The sequence below is a fragment of the Pteropus alecto genome, unplaced genomic scaffold (genome assembly GCF_000325575.1).
Source record: "Pteropus alecto unplaced genomic scaffold, ASM32557v1 scaffold88, whole genome shotgun sequence".
In the NCBI taxonomy this organism is placed as follows: domain Eukaryota; kingdom Metazoa; phylum Chordata; class Mammalia; order Chiroptera; family Pteropodidae; genus Pteropus; species Pteropus alecto.
The window spans coordinates 18269807-18292119 of NW_006494611.1; the positions used below are offsets into that span (position 1 = coordinate 18269807).

At 35.0% G+C, this 22313-nt stretch overlaps 1 protein-coding gene and 1 pseudogene across 2 annotated transcripts in view; one reads left to right on the plus strand and one right to left on the minus strand.

Annotated features, from left to right (window-relative positions):
- The window catches only part of MINPP1 (multiple inositol-polyphosphate phosphatase 1), a 33176-nt gene extending 14026 nt beyond the window's left edge, over positions 1 to 19150 (minus strand). The window contains exons 1-4 of one of the 2 annotated variants that reach the window (XM_006925981.3): positions 18215 to 19132; positions 15284 to 15481; positions 14399 to 14496; positions 7010 to 7143 (exon numbers count right to left, since the gene is read on the minus strand). In XM_006925981.3, coding sequence (XP_006926043.1) covers positions 7010 to 7143; positions 14399 to 14496; positions 15284 to 15481; positions 18215 to 18851 — 1067 coding nt within the window. In that variant the 5' untranslated portion in view covers positions 18852 to 19132. Of the gene's footprint in view, positions 1 to 7009; positions 7144 to 14398; positions 14497 to 15283; positions 15482 to 18214 lie in introns of both variants that reach the window. The other variant, XM_006925982.3, reaches the window with a different exon arrangement.
- On the plus strand, positions 3254 to 3369 carry LOC112474207 (annotated as a pseudogene).
- Positions 19151 to 22313: the final 3163 nt, after the last annotated feature.

Genomic DNA, 22313 nt, shown 5'->3' on the forward strand with positions numbered 1-22313 from the left:
AAGAAAGAATAGAATAAAATCCAGATATATCTCATTTCTTTAGTAAATTCAATCTGCTTTTCTAATCACAGCTGCTTAAATAGCAATAGCTAGTTAAACAGCAAATTTATTGGTTTTAATTTTAATCTCATCACAATTTGTTTAAGAAGGAAAATGAAAGTCAAGATCCTAATAAGAGTCAAGGACCCTGAATTTGGAAGGCTGGTTATATTTAACCAAAATGTTACTTGTCAATTAACATTATTTGCAATTTTCATTTTTCCTGTCAAGTAAATCTGCTATTAAAATTATGTTGAAAAATATTCAGAAACATTGAAGAATATCTCCGATTTAAGGTAATATAAAAAGATAGCTTGTGTATTTGTACAACCTCAATGTGGGGTGGAGGAGGAGAGAGAAGGCTAAAAGTAGCTTGGAAACTCTAGAATTAAATGAAAAACATTTCCTTAGGAAACATTAATGACAAAATATTGTTGCTATATATACGTATGTAAATGTACTTACTTATAAACTCTAAATTCATACAAAAATATTTTAAGAGTGATGAAGAATATTTTTAAAGTTTTGATAGATCTGAAAAAAACACAAAAATAGAAAAGATCTGATAAAATACTCTATTAAAATATTATTCTACCACGCTGGTGTGTGATAGTAATGGTAGGGAAGGCTGTGTATGTGAAGTGGTATACAGAACTCTGTAATTTCTGCCCAATTTTGCTATGAACCTAAAATCACTCTAAAAAATAAAGTCTACTGATTTTTTAAAAAATCCTATTCTCTCTTTGCTGAGTGTATGCTGGTTTTCTTTAAAAGTATTCTTAATGTTGGCACTGCTCATAAAATTGGTATCAATCTGTTTTTTGGAAAGAAATCTGATAGATCTCTAAATATACTTTCTTCTCTTTACCTATTTAAGATTTAATCTTGATTCAGCTAAATAATATTTTTAAAAAACCCTGATCTGTCTTTTAGTATAGAGATAACCAGTCCATGAAAAGCACCTGTTAGTTACTTCACAATCACTGCTTACTCTCCTCCCTTCTCTGAGGCCAAAATGATTTCTTCTTTGACAAGGTCAAACTCTTTGTCCTTTAACTTTTTATGCTGTTTCACAATCTTACGTAAACATTTACACCATGACCCATGGCTTTTATATGCATTTCTATTTTCTCTACATTGTAAGAGTCACAAATACAATGACTTTGTCTTATCATTGTATCTGGCTCCTAAAATATCGCCTGACATGTATCATAAGTGTTTAAAATACTATTGAATGACTTCTTTTCAATATACAATAAAGGAGTAATCATCCAAAAGGAATAAAGATTTAAAGATTTTCTCCATCTTGATGATGAAAAGGAAATTAAGTTTAATAAATCAGCTCAAGACCATGAAAATTTGAAGAGAATAAGTCCTACGAAGTACTTGTTTCTATTATGTGAATAATAAAAGTGGTGGGGGAAGGTGTGTAAAAGTCTGACATTAAGACCTTACAGACATGTTTCAACCAAAGAACCCTCATATACAATAACAATACCGTATTTATACATTGCATTATACTAAATGTTTTAATAGACGTATCTCACTTGATTATCAAAACAATCCACAGGAGAGATATTCCCCTTTTTAGAAGTAAGGAATCTGCAGCATCAATAAAGCAGACCTAGGACTCAAACCAAATCCAAATATCTGCCAACTACATCAGACTGCCTCTGAGTCCACAAATCATGCATGAAAATTGGCCTATCATTAACTTCTAAGTATATAACACAGTTACCACTTAACATAATGGAGTAATCAATTAGTTGTATTTTCGCCTCTGTACTTCACTTGTGGGTAAGATAAGCAAATTCTAAGGAAATAAGCAAAAAATTGAAATTTAATTTTAAGATAAAAACAAAACAAATAAAACCTCCAGTAGGTGTTCTAGATTACTATCAACAGGCCCACCTCAACTTAGAATGTTTTATCTCCAGATCACATCTAGGAATCAGTGCATATCTGCAGTTTTAATATTCTTTAGCAATCTCTGATAGTCAAAATTAATGACACCCTCGAAATTCCATTCCTATGCACATACCGAACCAAAATGAAAATATACCCACACAAAAATCTGTATACAGATATTCACAGTAGCATTACTTACAACAGTCAAAAAGTGGACACAACTCAAACATCCATCGACTTACCAATGGATAAACAAAATAAAGCATATTCATACAATGGAACACTATCAGCCATAAAAAAGAATGAAATACTGATACATGCTACAATATGTATGAACCTTGAAAATATTATGCTAAGTCAAAGAAGCCAGTCACAAAGAACATCTATTATATGATTCCATTTACCTAAATGTCCAGAAAAGGCAAACTCATAGAGAAAGTAGATTAGTCATTGCCTAGTGCTGAGAGAGTAAGTGGGGAGGGGCTACTAATGGGCATGGGGTTTCTTTTTGAGGCAACGAAAATGATCCAAAATTAAATAGTGGTGATGGTTGCACAACTGTGTGAATATACTGAAAACTGTTAAACTGTACTCTTGAAATGAGTGAACTATACGGTATATGAACTATTTCTCAATAAAATTGAAGAAAAATAATTCTAGTGCGGGATTTTGATAGTGGGGAAGGCTGTGCATATGTGGGTTGGGGGGACGGAAATACTGGAAATTTCTTTACCTTCCACTCAATTTTGCTGTGAACCTAAAAGTGCTCTAAAAAATAATATTTTTTAAAAAAGTATTTGCTCTATATGACTGTAAGAGCCTTAATTAAAAAAAACTGAATTATTTTCCAATATATTTAATTAAAGCAGGGAAGTGAACTAATAATTTAAAAACACATTGTTAACAATTACATGTCATAAACATTTTGGGACCATCTTGTATAAAAACTCTCAGATTCCATTTTTTTTTTTTAATTAGTAAATTCTTTAAAAATTATTTCCACTTATACCAAAAAATTATTTTTCTTTTATTTTCCCCTTTTCCTTTCATTAAATACCTATACTATTTTAAAATGTTTTACTGGTATATAATTTAACTACCATAAAATTCAACTGTTTTTATTGTTAAGTTAGATCAATTGTAGTAAATATAACAGTTGTGTATTCAATCGTCACAATCCAGTTTGGGAACACTTCTATCACCTTAAAAAATTCCTTTGGACGTGGTTCCATAGTGTAGTGGTTAGCATGTCTGCTTTACATGCAGAAGGTCCTGGGTTCATGCCCCAGTGGAGCCACAGTCCATGGTCTACGGCCAGGCCACCTTGAACAAGCCCGATGTCTGATCTCACAAGCTAAGCAGGGTTGGGCCTGGTTAGTACTTGGATGGGAGACCACCTAGGAAGACCAGGTGCTGTAGGCATAAATAATAAAAATAAAATTAAAAAGAAAAAATTCCTTAAAACCACTTGCAGTCAGTCTCTGCTCCCACGTCCAGATTCAGGCAATCACCGATGCACTTTCATCTGTAAAGTTTTGCCTTTTCTAGAAATTTCAAATATGCAGAATAATTCAATATATAATCTTATGCAATTGGCTTTTTATAATTAGCATGTTTTTGAAGTCATTCATTTTGCTGCATCTATCAGCAGTTCATTCTTTTTTATTGCTGAGTAGTATCCCATCATATGAAAAAAATACCACATTGTGTATAAATATTTATCAGTTGATAGACATTTGAACTGTTCACAGTTTTTGGCTATTATAATAATACTGCTGTAAACATTTAGCAAATCCAGTCCTAAGTACCCAAAAGAAGTGTACAGCAGTGTATAATTCTTTGAAGTGTACTTAGGACTGGATTTGCTATATCATATAATAGATATATGTTTAACTTTTTAAGAAGTTGCCAAACTTTACCAAGTGGCTGTACAGTTTAAATTCTCACCAGAAATGTATGAGGTTCCCAGTTTCTCCAAATCTCATCAACACTTAGGACAATGCTTTTTAAAAAAATTTAGCCAATGAACAGGAAAAACACTCAAGTCTTTTCCTCCTGTGTTTTCTCCTTTACTCGCATACCACTACCACACTCACAACACTTCTGACACTTCTGGTCACCAAATGTCTGGGTTTTTCCCACACCAAGCAGTTCTCTGTGACACCAACTACAATGTATCTCAATCCTGACACTATTTACCTGGAAATAGAGTCAAATTCCACAGGTTAAGAGCTCAGTCCCACGAGACTGCCCCCTACTTCAGGTGTCGTTTTTCAAGTATCAGGTACCCAGGTTACCCACAACTTCTAACTTGTTTACAAATCGGCAGTTCCCAAAACCCCTTCCTCAGGTTTAGTCAGGCTCAATTAATTTGCTACAATGACTCATAGAACTGGGGAAAACACATTTTCCATATATCAAAGAATATGATAAAGGATATAGATGAACATCCAGATGGGACAGATACACAGGGGAAGTATGTGAGAAGGAGCACAGAGCTTCCATACCCTCTCCAGGTACGCCACTCTCTCAGTAACCCCAAAGCTTCCCGAACCCTATAATTTTTGGATTTTTATGGCAACTTCATCATGTAGACATGATTATTAACTCCATTTCCAGTCTTTCTCCCTTTTCAAGAGAAGAGGGGTTAGGGCTGTGAAGATTCCAAGCTTCTAATTAATCATGGCTTGGTCTTTTTAGCAACCAACCCTCATCCCAGAGCCGTCCAGAAGCCCACCCAGAGTTGTCTCATTAGAACAAAAGACACAATTACAGAGCTTCAGGAGGCCTATGTCAGGAATCTGAAGCAAAGATCAATATATATTTTTTCTATTATTTCATTGCCAGTTTAGGGGATATATTAATGGTATTTCACTGTAGTTTTAATATATAATAACGTTGAGCATCTTTCATGTGTTTGTCATCCATACATCTCTAGTGAAGTGTCTGTTCAAATGTTTTGCGCTTTTTAAAAATTGGGTTGTCCCCTTATTAGTGAGACGTAACTTCCCTGTATAGTCTGGATTCAAATCCTTAATCATATGTATATGTCTTACAAATATTTTCTCCAAGTCTATTGCTTGTCTTCATTTTCCAAACAGTGCCTTTTGAAACACGAAGGTTTTTAATTTTGATGAAGTCCATTTATGACCATGCTTTTGGCGTTGTATCTAAGAAATCTTTGCCTAATCCAAGATCATGAAGATTTACTCCTATTCATAGTTTTAGTTCTTATATATAGGTTTTTGATCCTACAATTTCTTCTAGAAGTTTTCCAATTTTATATTTTACATTTAAATTTATGATCTATTTTTGTGTATAGTATGAAGTAAGGATCTACGTATCATTTTCTAACATATAGATATCCAAATTGTTCCAGCATCAGCTATTGAAAAGACCATCCTTTTCACTAATGCATTACTTTGGCATCTTTGTCATAAATTGACCATATATATCTGAGTTTATTTACTGACTATTCCATTGACCAATTTGTCTATGGCTACAGTTTTATAATAAGTTTTGAAGTTGGATATTTATAAGTCCTTTTGTTCTTCTTTTTCAAAATTGCTTTAGTTCTTCTAGGTCCTTTGCATTTCTGTATAAATTTTAGAATAAGCTTCTCAATTTCTACAAAGAGACCTACTGGGATTGTCATTGCACTCAGTCAACAGATGATTAATCTGAGTCTTTAAATCCATAAAGATAGAAGAGTTCTGCATATATTTGGGTTACCTTTAATTTCTCTCTGTAAAGTTTTGTAGTTTTCAGTGTACATAAATACTTATTTTCAAACACCAATGATAAACTTCTTACTTATCTTTAAGTCTGGAATCAAATTGTAAAAGTAAACCTTCAAAAATTATTTAAGAATCTTTTTGACATGATTTTAAGTTTGACATACCTCATATTCGACAATAAGACGAACGAACAATAAACAAATAGTAAAGATCTGTTATCTCATAAAGTAAAAGGGTTTTAAACCATTCACAAAACTAAGCAGAAAAGAAGTTAACACCTATCTCAAAGATGGAACTTGCCTTAACTGTTTTTCCTCCATGGAAGTGGTAGCAGAAATGAAATAATCTGGTTTTCCTACCTAACTCCCATCACACCCAAGAAAACTGCATAAACTAGAATCAGATCAACACACACAAAAAAACACTCCTCTTTTTCTTTCTGAATGTATATAACAACTTAATATTGCAAATACAATCAGCTACAACATCTTGTCTTTCTGTATCAATCTTTACAGCATGACTTTTGTCTCCAATTGTGAATGTATAAGCTTTCATGGAAGCATATTTGTCAAATAAAATGGGGTTTAGATTATATAAAAGGTTCAAATTATAAAAAGTGTTTTAAAAATCTTAAAAAATATGTTAACAATGTTAACAAAGGCTTTACGAAGAGAAACTCTCATTTAAAATAAAAACATTTTGCAATTCATACTGGGAGCCATGTAAACTTACACTATTTTTGTAATAGCAAAATATAGAAATGCCAATGCCCACTGACAAGAGAAGATGTTATAAACTGTGGTATTTATTGAATATTGCACATTATTGAATAGCATACTGTAGTAAAAATGAATAAACTGTAGTATATGCAACACATGGTGAATATTATAAATGTAATGTTGAGAGGAAAAAGATCCCAGAAGACAATAAACATTTCACTCTAGGCAAAACTAAACATATTGTTTGGGCAATAAAACTATTTTTAAAGAGGCAAAGGAATGATAGACACCAAACCGGAACAGTAGTTATAGGGGGTAGGGAGTTGAGGGGGCAAGGAAATTGGAATCACTGAGGAACACAAAAAGAAAAAATGTAAATTATTAGTAATCTTCTAGTTCTTGGGTTGAATGGAGGGTTTATATACTTTATAACTTATATATATCATCCAATTCTTTTATAGGTATAATTATTATATTAAAATATTTTTTAAATACACAAGCAATTTAAAAATCTAATTTTTAAAATCACTCATTATAAAATATTTTCCAGAAGCTTAAATGGGCATTCTGAATAAACATCAAAAAAAATTTTTTTTAAGTTCTTACCTTTTTTTCTGTTCAACTGCTTTGTCCAAATGCTGAAAGATATCCTGAAATAAGGTGCAGCTGGATCGACTATTGATCGTATACCCATATCCTCTTTTCCAATATTGTTTTAGATCATTTAAATATTCTAATACCTAAAAATAAAATTTTTAAAAATCATTACTATTAATTTTTATTAATGTAACAGATTCCCTAATTTAATAATGATTCCAAAAAGGTTACCCTGTTTAAATACCATTCTGCAGAAAGTATAGTAGAATCTTAGCATTCAGTTTACACTTACTGTTTTAAGCATTTAGTCATTAGCCTCAAAGATCATGACACATAGATTTATGTTGATACACAAATTTAAATTGTGGGAATGTAGAAACTGGCATGCAAAAGTGAGTTAGTAATCACAGTCAAAAATCCAGCATCCATGACAGTTCAGAATAGTGGGTTAAAGACATGTGCTCACCTTTTCTTCTAAAATTATATTAAAATGATAGCAAAGATACATTCAGAAAAAAACAAAGATATACATAGAAGAATATTCATTATAGCACAGAAAGATGCCAACAGTGGATAAGGAATTTTTAAGAATTTTAGGAAGGCAGAAACCAACTAGAATATATATGAGTTGCTTCGGTTCATATATTAGTTTGGCAAAAAACTAATAAAAGTAAACCAAGAATATGGAAAATTGGTGCTGCCGAAAGGAATGTATATTAGTATAGATGTTCTAAAGGGCAAACTGGCAAAAATCCCTGAAAACATACATCTCTATGACCCATTTAATTCCATTCCTTATAAAGTAATATTCACAGAGGAATGAAAGAATGTACAAAAATGTCCTAATAGCCGCATTGCTTACTGGAGTCAAAAAATAAATAAATTTCCAGAAATATCTAAATATCATTTATAGATAGATGGTTAAGTAAACTAAATATACGCATACTATGGAATACTATGCAGTTACTAAAAAATTTTATATAGTAGACCTACAAATACTGACATGGAAATACCCGCAAGATACACTACTGAAAGAGAATAGCAATTTTAGAATAAATACAGTAAAATACCATTTGTTACCAACACACTACATGGCTTACATTTCTAAGAACGATACAAATTATAAATAGTAGCATAGAAAAGGGTCAAAAGGCACACAGCAAACTGACAGCAGTGATTAATATCTGTGGAGAGGTAATTAAGGTAGCCTTTTTCTGAATGTTAAACTTTTTTTTTTTTTTACTCAAGTATCATTTGATCAGATAAACACTAAAACTATGGAACTAAAACCTGCAACCTAACAGGGGTACGAGAGAAGCCTATGCAGTAGTTATGAGCTATTCTTTCCAAAAGAGCCCTTATAGAACCTAAGTGAAAGCCATAATAATTTTAAGAGAAAGAACAAGGGTGGGCAGGGCCATATATCAAAAACAAAACTAAACATATATTAGAGAGGCAATTAAATCAAGAAGTTAGCAAAAAGGACAAAGTAAACATTAAAACTAGTAAAAAAATGAATTAAAAGAATTAATAAAGTTCTGCCAAATGTATTCAAGAAATAAAACAAAAATAGTATCAGAAGAAAAAGAAAAGAAGGCATAACTGGAGATTTTTTTAAAAACATATGTGCATATTATTAAAACTTTACATCAAAAAGTTTTACATCTCAGAAGACAGTAAGTATGTAAATGAAATAGGTGGTTTTTCTAGAAAAATATAAGTTACCCATACTGACTATAAAAAATAACTACAGCGTCAAAGGTCTACCTAAAAGATATCAAGCACAGTTGGTTTTAACGATGAGTTCTACCAAATCTTCAAGGAAGTTCCTAATATTTAATAAGAGTTCCTAATATTTAAATTATTCCAGCGTACAGAAAAAGATGGAGAGCTTCTCAGCTTATTTTAGGAGGCTAATAGAAATCTGTTGTCAAAACTGAATAAAGAAAGCACACACACGCACAAATAAAAAAAAAAAGTCAGGAGAGAAAATTCAGACTACTGCATTGCAAGACAGTGTCCTGTGCTCTCACCCACTAAATGCCAACTGTGACTCCTAGTCATTGTTATAGAAATTCTCCTTACTTTTCTAATTCCCCCAAAGGGAGAGGAATAGGGCTAGCCCAGTAGTATCATTCACAAATGAGAGCCACTGCCATAACCAATGTCATTATAAACATTATTTAATAGATTTGAAATAAAATATTACCAAATAAAATTCAGCAGTATATTAAATGGCTGTATCTGCTACGATGGAATAACTGATACTAGTTATGCCCTCCTGACATTAATAACAACCAGAAAATGGGACAAAATAGCCACAAACTGAAAACAACCTAAATGTTCACCAACGAGATAAGAGATTAAAAAACTGATCATTCATATCATGAAATACTACATAGCAATGAAAATAAGTGAACTATAGTCATGCACTGCATAATTTTTCAGTTGACAATAGATTGCACATACATCAGCGGTCCCATAAGATTACAATGGAACTGAAAAATTGCTCTTGCTGTGTTGACATCGTAGCCATTGTAATGTCATAGCACAATGCATTACTTACGTTTGTGGTGATGCTGGTGTAAACAAACCTACCGTGCTGCCAGTCGTATAAAAGCGTAACACATACAATTATGTACAGCACGTAATACTTGATAATGATAATAAATGCCTATCCTACTGGTTCGTGTATTTATATACTTTTTGATCATTATTTTAGAGTACACTAAAAAAAGTTTTTTGTAACATAGTATACCGCGTTGTGCCAGCAGCATCCTCACATCTCATGTTCATGCTTCTCTTGATAGCATTGTTTTTAATCTTGTATTATTTTGTATCGTAGCATGCTGTACAGGCCTGTGGCCTAGGAGCAATAGGGTATACCATATAGCCTAGATGTGCAGTTGGTTATGCCATCAGGCTTGTGTAAGTACACTATGTTTGAACAACACCAAAAATGCCTAACTATGCACTTCTTAGAACATATCTCCGTTGTTAAGCAGCGCTTAACTGTATAGTTAAATATAGCAGCATCATAGATAAATCTTAAAAACATGATGCTGAAAAAAAACTCGATACAAAAAAAGTATATACTGGGTGTATTATATATTACATATTATATAAAGTTTGAAAATATATAATGTTACACTGTTTCTTAGAAAAACAAATTAGTAAACACTATATTAATGTAATGAAGAAAACTGAAAACACAAATACACAAATAAATAATATTAATGGGGAAATAATCTCAGAAACAGAGGAAAAACTTCAAAAAACCAGAAGATATAAAATTTTTTAAAAAGAAAAAAATTAAAAATCATGAGATAAATTTGCAAACTCTACAAATAATTCTGAAAACCTGGATTACAGGGATGACTTTTATAAGAAAATATGAAATACCAAAACTGACTTCAGAAAAGACAGATCTAGACATACTCATTTCAGAAGATATATACAAAGTTGCAAAAAGTTATCTCACAAAGAAGTATTTAGCTCATGTGTCATTTCTTTTGTAAAGATTTACTTGATAGCCATTAAATCAACTTCCTCCTTTGTATATCACTATATCTTATATATACTTTTCTTACAGCCATCCATTGTCTTGCAATGGTTTATTTGTGTCTTTCACTCCTTATGGCATTCTTTGAGGACAATGCCTTCAGTTTCAACCAAGTGCCTGCCTGGCACACAGCAGGCACTCAAACAGTATTTGCTGAATGAAGGCACACATGGTCCAGCATTTCACAAGGTCTTGAATATCTAATAATCTCCATAATTCTCAGAATTTCTTAAGTATCTATTCATTGTTAGTTTTTTAAACATTTAAAAAAAAATTCTTTTATAAGAGTTTATTTGAGCCAAACTGACAATGTATGCCAGAAGGCAAGATCTCAAATGCTCCCTAAACATTTTTAATAAAGAATTTCAAACATATAAAAAATAGAAAATAGTAGTATAATGAACCCCGTGTACCCATTATCCAACTTCAACATAATCAGCATTTGGCCAATCCTGTTTCAGTTCTGCCCCTACAACCACCACTGCATTATTTTGAAGCAAATTCTAGACATTTTATTTCATCTATAAATATTTTAGCATGTAAACCTATTTTACAGTGGAAAATCCTAAGCAGAGATAAATTATTTTCTATCAAATCATTGAAAAAGAAAGAAAATAATACCAGGAAATATGTAAATCAAAAGAGGACTTCATATTTTTAAATGAAGAATCTAACTTATTTACATTTATATATAAAAGGAAACTCATATTCAATTAATTTAATTGACATGTATTTCAAATTTTCAAATCATGGTCAATTAAATGAGAAGTTCTATATTTACAAAAGAAAAAAGGTACCTCCGCTGTGGAGAAATCTGGCAGGCATCAACTTCAATCAAATGATCAAACATATCATAATCATCAATGAATTGACAAACTGACATCCTTCTGATGTGATGCACTGAGAAAGACACATCACTTAAATAGTATTCTTGTCAAAAAAAAAAAAACCTAATCTAATCACAAGTAAAAAATCAGACACAAAGACATTCTGCCAAAACATTGCCTAGATGTCTGCAAAATGCCAATGTATAAAAGACGAAAGAAAGGTTGGAGCACTCACCTAGATTAAAGAAAACTAAAAGGGCATGACAAGCATATGCAATGAGTGGTCCTGAATTAAAAAAAAACACATAGCTACAAATATGACTTTAACACAAGCGTGAAGACTTGAATATGGACTATATATTAGATAATACTGTACTATATATGTATATATAAAATTATATTTTATTATGGTTATGTAGGAGAATGTTCTTGTTTAGAAGCATGCCCATGTATTTTCAGAGTGAAGTGTCTTGATGTCTGCTAAGGAAAAAGATTAAATAAATGTGAGTAGGCAGAATAAATGGCCCTCCAAAGATGTCTACATCCTAATCCCTGGAACCTATGAACGTTATTTTACATAATAAAAGGGAATTTGTGATTAAGTTAAGAATCTTAAAATGGCAAGATTATCCTGGACTACCTGGTGTGCCCAATGTAATCACAAGAATCCTTATAAGAAGTAGACAGGAAGTACAGTCAGAGGAAATATAACAATGGAAGCAGAGGTCTGAGTGATACAAGGAACACAGGTGGCCTCTGGAGACTGGAAAAGGCAAGGAATGGATAGTCCCCTAAAGCCTCCAGAAAGAACACAGCCTTGCTGATACCTTGAGTTTAGCCCTGTAAGGCTCATTCTGGAATTCTGACTTCCAGAGCTTTAAGATAATAAATTCATTTTCTTTTGAACCACTAAATTTGTGGTAATTCAATATAGCAGCAATAGGAAACTAATACTTTATATATAGAAAAAGTAAATGCGGCAAAAAAGGTTAACAACTGGTGAATACAGGTTAAGGACATGAATGTTCATTGTATTATTCTTACAGTGTGTTAGTTTTAAATTTTTCAAAATGAGTTACAGGAAAAATGAAGCATTCATAAGCAATAAAGAGATAAAAGGGTAATCTTAAAAAGAAAAGAGAGGAAAATAAAAAGACAAGTAGTATAGAATCTCACAGTTAGAGGGGTATTCCTGAGTCACCTAATAGTTCCATCTTTTAATAGATAAGGAAATCGAGGCACAGAAAGTTTAAGTGCTTTTAACCCAGGGTTAAGTTACTTTAACTCAGATCTTGATTTCTAGGGTTTTTGCAGTGTATCAAATTACCTCCCAGAAGAGAAAGAGAAAATGCACAAAAAGTGAGAGTACAATGTTTGAAAGGAGGGATTCAAATAGGGAAAGGGGGAAGTACAAGTATGTGATGAGAAGATGAATAAAGAGGCTGGTTATGACCTGAGATGTGTGTCTCTATTTCAGGGAAAGTAGCCTGCATTTAAAGCAGAGCTGTCAGTCTTCAGAAGTAAGAGACCACATGGGTATAGCTACTCAGAATAGGAAACGAGCAGATAACAGGTGGCCAGGCACATACATGCTAAGTATTCCATTGACTATAGTAACTTGGGTAGATAAATCATTCTCTTAAAAGAACAACACCCATCGGTCATTTACACTATACTGAAAATCACTTCAATTCTGTTGATTGGCCTTCTTCCCTAGTACAATCTGGGTATGGAGAAAAGGGAGGTATTTTGACACATGCGAATGGCGACCATAAGCCTCAGTTTATATCTACATTAGCATAATTACTAATGGTGCCCATTTCACTTTAAAAGTATGTCAATTTAGAAGATAAATTTTAAGGTCATCCTAAGCGCAGGGCATTTCAAAGGAAGGTAAGGCCAGGAAGTATCTAAATTTATAGAAGAGATGAGAAGGGTATTGGGTACTTGGGACAGAGAAAAAGTAGATTAGAAAAAAACAGAGAGGAACTACAATATACTGATTAGTACTGGTGCTCAGCATCCTAGAACAATCATCATTGAAAGCCCTTTCCCCTTCTTCCAACTCACCCGCTAAGCCCTAGTCCCACATTAGCACAATATCACATAAAATCACTTTTAATCTGGTTGCTGGTCACTTAAGTCTTTGAGTAACAAAATAAAGTACTTGTTTACCTTTAAATGTACATTAACTCTCAGCTTAAAAGCCTGCTTCTACCTAGCAAATAGTACACTACTTTTCAAAGTTTGAAGTTAAATTCTAAAGTTCATAATTGATTTTCAAATGGAAAACTGAAGGTTTCATATGTATGCTAGGGATGACTGAAGTTTCAGAAGTCCATATTTCTGAATGATCCATACATACAGACACATCCCACTTTATCCACCAAAATTCTATCCAACGCTACAGTCCTTAATGCTTAACAATTAATACACTCCTACCACACCTCTCTGGCTCCCAACATTCCAGAATTGATCTCCCTTAAAGCCGCCAGACGCCTGTCTGCCCTTCTCTTTCTAGAGTCTAAGAAGATGAAAAAACATGAAGTAGGCAAACGAATGGCTGATGAATTACTGCCATCACCAGGTGGAACACAGAACTCATTTATCATGAAATCTGTTATAAAAGTAATAGGCATTTGGAAAACCGTTCATCCTTTCTGAGCTTTGCTTTCCTATAAAAAGAAGAATTTGGATTACATTCACTCTACGATCCTTTGCAGCAGTAAAATATGATGTTGGGTTACATGGATTTTTAATAAGGTGGACCTAGAAATCCAACTACAATGGAAAAATGTTTTCCAGAGTTATGAATCCAAACTAGTTGCAGGTAGGTAGGCCCTACCCGAACAGTCAATTTCTCTATGTATAAGGAAAATTATGAATTAGTCAAAGACTCAGAGTAAGTAATGTTCCTTACTCTGCTTATTTTTTGAGAAGCCGCTTGAAGTAATAAATTTTTGCAAAATCATGCAAGAAAAGCAAAGAAACTGCCAAAGTAATACTTACCTTTGCATCATCTGTGTCAAAGACATCACACCAAGGAGATTTAACACCTTTAATTGCCAGGTCAAATGAACAGGTAAAAAAAGCTACCTGAATTAAATCTGGAGAGAAAAAAAGGTAAACTTTGTGGGTTACTATTTTCTACAATTTTCCAAAGGCTGAATATCTACAGAATGTTATCTGCAGCACAGTTGAAGAAACTGGATATATTTAGTAAGGAGAGGAGACTATTCAGTTTCTCCCTGGCTATCAAAGAATTAAGACTTACTCTGTACAATCCAAAGAGGAGGAACTGGAACTGTCAGAAGAAACCATGAGGAGGTATAAATTTCAGTCCAACGAAACTAAAAAATTTTCTCTGTAAAACAGTAACTTGTTTTTAAAAGTAATATGTTTGTTAAGAGTATGTCTGCCTACCAGAACCAAAAAACGTTTAACACAAAGACTTATTATATAAAACATAACTTTCTTGTTAATTTTAGAAATTTGGCAGTGGGGAGAAAAAACCTTATAGAAAGTTTTAGTCCCCGACTTGAGAATTAAGAATAACAAAGTATACTTATTGAAGTTATTTTAGCTACAGAACAATTCATATTATAACTATCAAGAAGCAAGTTCAGAGAGAAGGATATAAAAGGGGAGAAGACTGCAGAAGGTAGAGATGGAAGAAAAGGCAGAATAAGTGAGGAGTCAGGAAGAAGGTGAAACAAAGAGTCAAGAAGGAGAGAAACAAAAAAAAAATCACACACTGAAGAAAGAGGTATACAATTTTTTTGATCTAGAACATATTATTTTCTTAATGTAAAATCAACTATGGGCCTTTAAAAAGAGTAACTTCATGTTTCCATATTTTTCATTTTCAGAGATGAAAGCTAGCAGGCATATTACCTGCATTTAAACTGTTGAATGGCACTTGCAAAGCAGCTGCAACTTTTTTCAAAATGTTCTGCATTTCTGGTCCAGTTTTGAAGGCTTCTACATGATAAAGAGCTGTATCATTCCCTTCCACTTCGGTTAAAAACTTCTCACAATGATCGAAGAACCTCATTAGTTTATCATTAATTCTTGGAGGGTTGCACTCCATATCTGAAAGAAAAAAATATATATTTACATATATACTTATATATATGACATAAAATGACAATTTCAAGTTATTAAAAATTTTGTTCCAAGTGTGGAAAAAAACACCAAAAACATTTATCCGTTGGCATGTTTGAAATAAGCATACATTAATCAAGACAGACATAAGGCAAGACTATTCCCCATTTGTAATTCATGAAAACAGAGTATCGAAAATAAAATGTGTTGTAACAATATTACACAATAAACTTAAGGTAACAATGATCTCTTAAAGAAAACAAAAATAATTATACATAAAAATCATAAAAAGTACAAAAAAGTATATGTAAGTACGGTTTCTGTCAGGCACAGAAAACTTGAAAAACTAAAAATTAGCAGTTTCTAATTACAAGGTGAGAGATTATTCAACAGATTGAATCTGTTTTTCTACTTTAAGCCAAAATCTAAATAGAGTATTTTATTTTCTCAATTAACTTCCTAACCTTGTGTTATGTTACAAAAGACTGCTTAGGACAAAAACTACTGACAACAGCACAAAATACATTAATGCTTTTGTATTTCATTGTCCTAGGTGCTTCTGATTTGGTTTACTTTCTAACTGAAGCTCCCTGATAACTTTCCATTTAGAATTTGTTAAGTTACATTATTTTCCCAATTTAGCAACAGTTATGTATTGGAAAACCATTCATAATCATGCTTCAATTACTAGGGTGCCTTTTAAGTTTTTTTTAGTCATATTCAAAACACACAGATCTCAATTATTTCTCTAATAATTTACCATGAAAAGAATAGCAATTATAATATTTGTGTATACAGAAAATTAAATCTAGTTAAACCATTTTGCTTTGGATGGATGTGTGAAATAAATATATATATATTTATATATATATGTCTGTGTATGTGTATCCATTTCAGGAGATCTTGAAATGCATAATTCTGACCATTTTAACTGCCAACTGGATTACAGTTAAGGAAACATCTTAAATAGGTAAAAAGTGATCTTTGTCATCTGTTTCTGTGGCATCAAACTTTGTTTCCCAGGTGGATCTAGATATGACATCCTTGTTATTCTCTAATTACTACTGCTCTTTAAAAAAAAGAAAAGGCATTGTTCTGCTTCTGTAAGAAAATCTTACAGAAGATTTTCATTCAGTGTCCTCCCTCAAAAGCCCAGATGTACACAACAGGCAAAACAATTGTCTACAGATAATAATGAAGTAGCTAGGCAAAGGGTTTAATCTGAAACTGAAAATGGTGAGGGGTGGGCTTATCCTGAACAATTCTGATCCCTGCCTTTGTACTTTCAGGCAAATGCCAAACCCACAACACCATCTGTGGGCAAAAATTCATTCATCCCAGGAGGTCCAATAGCCCCTTTTTGGTACATACTATATATACTACTGAGCTATACTGAAGTATGTTCTACATTCAGTTAATTTAACAAATATGTGAGGAATTTTCCCTCATATTAATGGAAAAAGCCTCACTATAATTAAAAAACAGAATTCAACAAGTGACTAAATATACCAGCCAACTGAATCGCCCACAGAGCAATAACATGACACACAATCAATGGAAGAACCCTTGGAAATGGTTGCACTGCTTAAGAAAGGATGTCATTGGAGAAATGACAAACCAGTCTATTTAATTTTTCACTTGGGCTTTGAAGCTAGCTAAATGATGTCTCACCTCAACTCTTACCTTAAAACTGATCAAGAAAAGTTTTAACACTTGATCGTCTCTCTGGCACAAAATTGTTTTATGTTTTTATTCTTATCTTAAGTTACAGATTTCCTGGGTCCATACCTAGCTATATGAAATTATACAAATTATTTAGTGTTTCTGTGTCTCAATTTCCTCATCTGTTAGGTGAGAAATACTATCAATCTCAAAGAGCTGTTATTAGGATTTAGTGAAATAAATGAAGAATGCCTGGCACACAGCAGGCATTAAGTGTTTGCTATTATTACTGTTGATTAAACATTTTCTGAGGGAAAAAAGCACCATTCGAGGGGAAAACAGAAGATCTGGATTCTGGGCCTGATTCTAGTCTTCGAACTAATGAAAGGCAATCAGCGAGGTATATTCATGGGCTCGTCTGCTCCATCAGTAAAATAAAAGGGCCCCACCATATATGCTCTCTCAAATTTTGCAAAAGTAATGGAATAAATCAGTAATGTGCGTAACCATGGACACAGCTACGACGAGGGTCACTCTATAGTAAATCTAAGAACAAAAGAGAGGAAAAAGCTTCCTATAAGAGGTAGGTCTAGAACCAACATATGAAAAACTGGTAAGTTAAAAAGAACCAAATAGATATCAGAAGCAAAGCCTGAGGAAAAAGTCCAAGATTGTATTTAAATTGTGCCCAACTGTATAACAGGCTGCCTGAAAGGAAAGAGAGGAAGTTTGTTGCTCAGAGGGGGCAATTCAACTTGGTAATGGATAATCAAAAACTGCCGTCTGTCTCCTTTCCTACTTGGATCCACCACAACATCATGCACGTAGAAGGTGTCAAATTCATACCTGATAAGTGAATAAATGAATGTGTGTATGAGAAGGAAGATTGCCAAGTCCTGAACATCCCATGGGATGAAGGTTCGAGGGATGGGGGACTGGGGATAGATAGAAGTGAGGGAAGGTTGGTATTGGGGAAGTCTGGGGTCTGGTGGGGGGGTGGTTAGGGAGGAAATGGGGGTGTCCAATACAGGGCACTGGCCGGGCGGCCCGGGTGGTCACCTGCGACGTCGGGCGGCGGCAACCCAGGGTGATAGTGCTGCCACAGCCCCTTCAGGAAGGCGACGCCGCTCTCCACGCAGCGGTGCTTGGAGCTGGTGACGAGCTGCAGGCGGCTGTAGTTCTCGTGGCTGAAGAGGGCCGGGAAAAGGGAGGCCAGGCGCAGCGCCAGCTGTCGCATGTCCTCCCGCCCCTTCTCCACCAGCTGCCCGTCCATCCAGTCCGCGTACCACAGCGGCCAGTTGGCCAGCGCAGCGCCTAGGTCTCGGCCGCCGACGGCGTCGGCCCTGTCATCCCTGGGCCTGCGGGCCTGCAGCAGTCCGTGTAACTGCCGCAGCTTGCGGATCTGTTTGGCCGTAGGATAGCGGGTGCCGTGGCGGATGAGGGCGACAAGCTGCAATGGGGTGCAGGTGTCCTCCAGCAGCTCCGGGTCCCGCCGCGGCACCTCGGGGTCCCGCAGCAGCCCACAGTTCGCATCTTCGTAGCGCGTCTTGGTGCCGAAGTATGGGCTGAGCGACGAAATCACAGGGTCCGCCGGCTCCAGGAAGGAGCAGTGCGAAAGCGACGACAGCAGAGCCACAGCCAGGGCCGCTGCGGGTGGCACGGGAACCCAGAGAAAGTAGCCGGGTCCGCGCAACATGCTACGATGCGGCCCGCGGAGGGCGACTTACGGCCTAGAGTCGTCAACTTCCGGCTCCGATGAGCAGGGGGCGGGCCCGGGGGGCGCTTCCGGCCCGCGCCCCAGGGAGTCGCGGTGCGTGGCCTACGCTCGGTTGAGAGGGGATCCGTGAGAGTCGGCGGGAATTTTCGAATTGCTGCGCAGACCTGTGGCTCAGATGAAGCTGGTAGAAACCCCCGAGGACCTGCGGAGACGTGTGGCTTAGGTTGAGCTGGTATCGCCTGGCCTGGAGCGTTGGCGAGTTTCCTCGCAGCGGGTGCCTGCGGGTCTGAGTCAGCGACTCCCCCGCATTTTAAATTTCCCAGGGTGTAATAAGCCCGGACTAAGCCTTAGTCTCCAGAGTGATCAAAACAGGACACCCTTTAACTGCTGTCTCGTGTATCACCATTCTTTCCCCTTTCTACTCTGATTTTCAAAATGCAGGCTCTGAACTATCACATCAAATTCACTTGTGGCAGTTGTTGAAAATGCAGATCCCTGGGCCCTGCCCCAGCTTGCCTCCTGCAGCCCAAGGATTTTTGCCCGTTAGGATTTGAAAATAAACGATATACAACAAGGCAGAGAAAAACCTGGAAAGAGGCTCAGTTCTCCAGGAAATTTAATTCCTGAGTCTTTGGTAGTCTCTTAACCTGGACTAGAGAAGCTGACATCAGCAAGACAGCACCGCAGGAGTATTGTGCTTATTGATACTGAAGGCTTAGAGAGTAGAGACAGAAATCCTGATAACTTGGGCGCATTGAGTCATGGCCCAAACATATTCTCTACCACCACTTCAAATCCAAACTCTCCTCCCAAGTAATTACATACTCAAATCAGCAGCTAGATTTCTCATGGGTTATTGCTCAGAATCTTGGACATTACCGCCATCATAACTCTGAATAATACCTTAGTTTCTCCACTTGAACCCCATTTTTTTTAGGCCAGTTGGGAAAAGAATAAGTATTAAAGAAGTCGTAAGATGATTCAAATTTAAGGAAGTTTTGATCATGTTTTTGTACATGTAGCTTTTCTTTCAACGACTATTAAATTGCTCTTGGTAAGTCATCTTCATCTTTACTCTTTTTGTCCTTAAGTGCCTCTGCTCCAGAGCGATGTACCTCTAAATGTTAACCAGTGAACTATTAAGTCTTGGAGCTACCAAGTCTTCCTAAAGGCGTCACTCCATCATGATGAAGCAACTTTTAGAAACCCTAATTACTTACGAAACCTACGGCACACATTCTTACAACTAAATTTGCCTCTAGCTTTATTTTATCTCCCTTTTAATTACTCATCTTTTCATTGTAAGCTGTTTATTTCCTTATATAAACCAACATCAATCATTTTTTTGTCAAGCCAAGGTGGCAATGATAAAGTTGAGCGATGATGTCTTTTTAGCTAGGAAAAAGCCAGATACAGTACAAAGAGAACAAAGAGTGCATAAGCTTCGGATCTAGATGCCAAGCTCAGCCACACATTAACTGAGTCACCTTGGAAAGTTATCCAAGTTCTCAGAGCCTTGGTTTCCTTGTCTGAAAACTCTGCATTGCAGAATTATTGTAAAATTCAGGTGATGTATTTAAAACCCATATAATAGGCTGCTATGAGTGGTACTTTTATCATTAAAGATGTTCAACGTTAGAATTTCTTTTCTAATCAATCCACTGAATTAACAAATAGGATAGATTATTTTTGCTAGATTATTCATAGGACTTCTAAAATAGAGGTTCCACTCTTAAGATTGCATGATGTCATATATAATATTTTAAGTTACAGATATATCTACTTATACTTTTAAAGATGTTATTAGAGAAGATAGTTTTCTGGTGAAGAAACAATAAAGGAAAAAGCTAAATGCTACTGGGAAAGGGTAATCTCTCTATGTAAGCACAGTAAATATTAAGAACTTGGTTTCTGAAGGTAAATTTTATGGTATTTGAATTCCAGCTTCATCATTTAATATCTGTGAGATCTTGAGTAAGTTAAACTCTTATGCTTCAATTTGTTTTATTCTGTAGAGTGAGGATAATATCTATGTCATGGGATTGTTGAGAGGACCAAATGAAACAGTTGATATAAAGACTTTATATAGTTCCTGGCCTTAAATAAATGTTACTCTTATTTAGCAGAATTAAAACGCTTTTTATTATTGCTTCTCCTTTAATCAAGTAAACTGACAAATGGTCAGTTTTTCATAGATAGCTATTATCTCACAACTACATTGAGCAACTTAATTTGTGCCTATGCCAAGGAAGTTTTAACTCTGGTATCTTACTGCCCTAATGTTTCATCTTTCTTTTGCCAGTTATGGATTTAGTACTTATTTGTTTTTATTGTAGTAGAAGAAGCCAACAGAAGAATGGTCCTCGTTTTTGGACTGGGCTGGAGTGATCCATGCTTCAGTGGCAATCCCTTCAACCTAGTTTGAATCTGCAGGCTGCATAGATCACAAGATCTGCAGACTGCAAGATACCATTGCTCAAAAGGAAACACACCATCACTGAGAGCTAACTACTACATTTTTCCCCAGTATATCAAAGTTAAGCTGAATTGTTTAAATTGTGTTTCAATTGATGAGTAGAACTTCACTGAACCACACAACAATGGGGGTGACCTGCTGTTTTACCTTCTCTATTATACTCTGCTAAGGGACTTATTTTGCAGTGACAAAAATTCCCTTCTAGTGGCCTGACATATCTCAGGACTCTGATGTTGTGAATCCTTCCTTCCCATCAAATGTTGGTTCTAAATCCCCAGAACTGTTTGAGAAACCAGATACACAATTATGGTAAGTTTAAGTTGCTAATATTTTTATCTATGCTTTGCTACTACTATTTAATAGGGGAAAACTGTAGCTATTCACTTTCTAGTCCTGTTCTATAATGATTTTCCGGCACAAGCCAGCCCTGTTGCTCAGAAACACAATTTTCTCCAGAAGTCCCCTTCATCACAAACATAAATAGTGGGTTCCAAATCCTGGTAAAAATCTCTTTTCTCCCCTGTATTTTTCAAGAACAAGTATAGAAAAATAGCAGTTGCGTTTTAACATCTCATTTTTTTCTGAAATGTGAGATTCCAAAATTTAAAAAATCTCCTTGAGTTATTGGATCTTTATAAAAATGTGTCTGCTGAGTTTGAAGCCATCAATGTTTTCTCATTCTGAAGAATGGAGAACTTTCAGAACAAAGATTCTTTCTTTATTAGTTCTTCATCAGGAAAACTGTTTTTTACTTAGTTCATGAATGCTAATTTCATGTTGTCTCACTAGCCCATACATGAAGCAATTTTCTTTCAGTTTTTGTTTGCTATTTTGTTGTAGCATAAACCTATCTCGCTGCTTTGCCTATATATATTATAGGTCAGTAAATATTAAAATACAACAATACCTAAGCTAGAGAAGCAGTGTAGACACCTGTGAACTCACAAACTTGGCTACAGCCACTT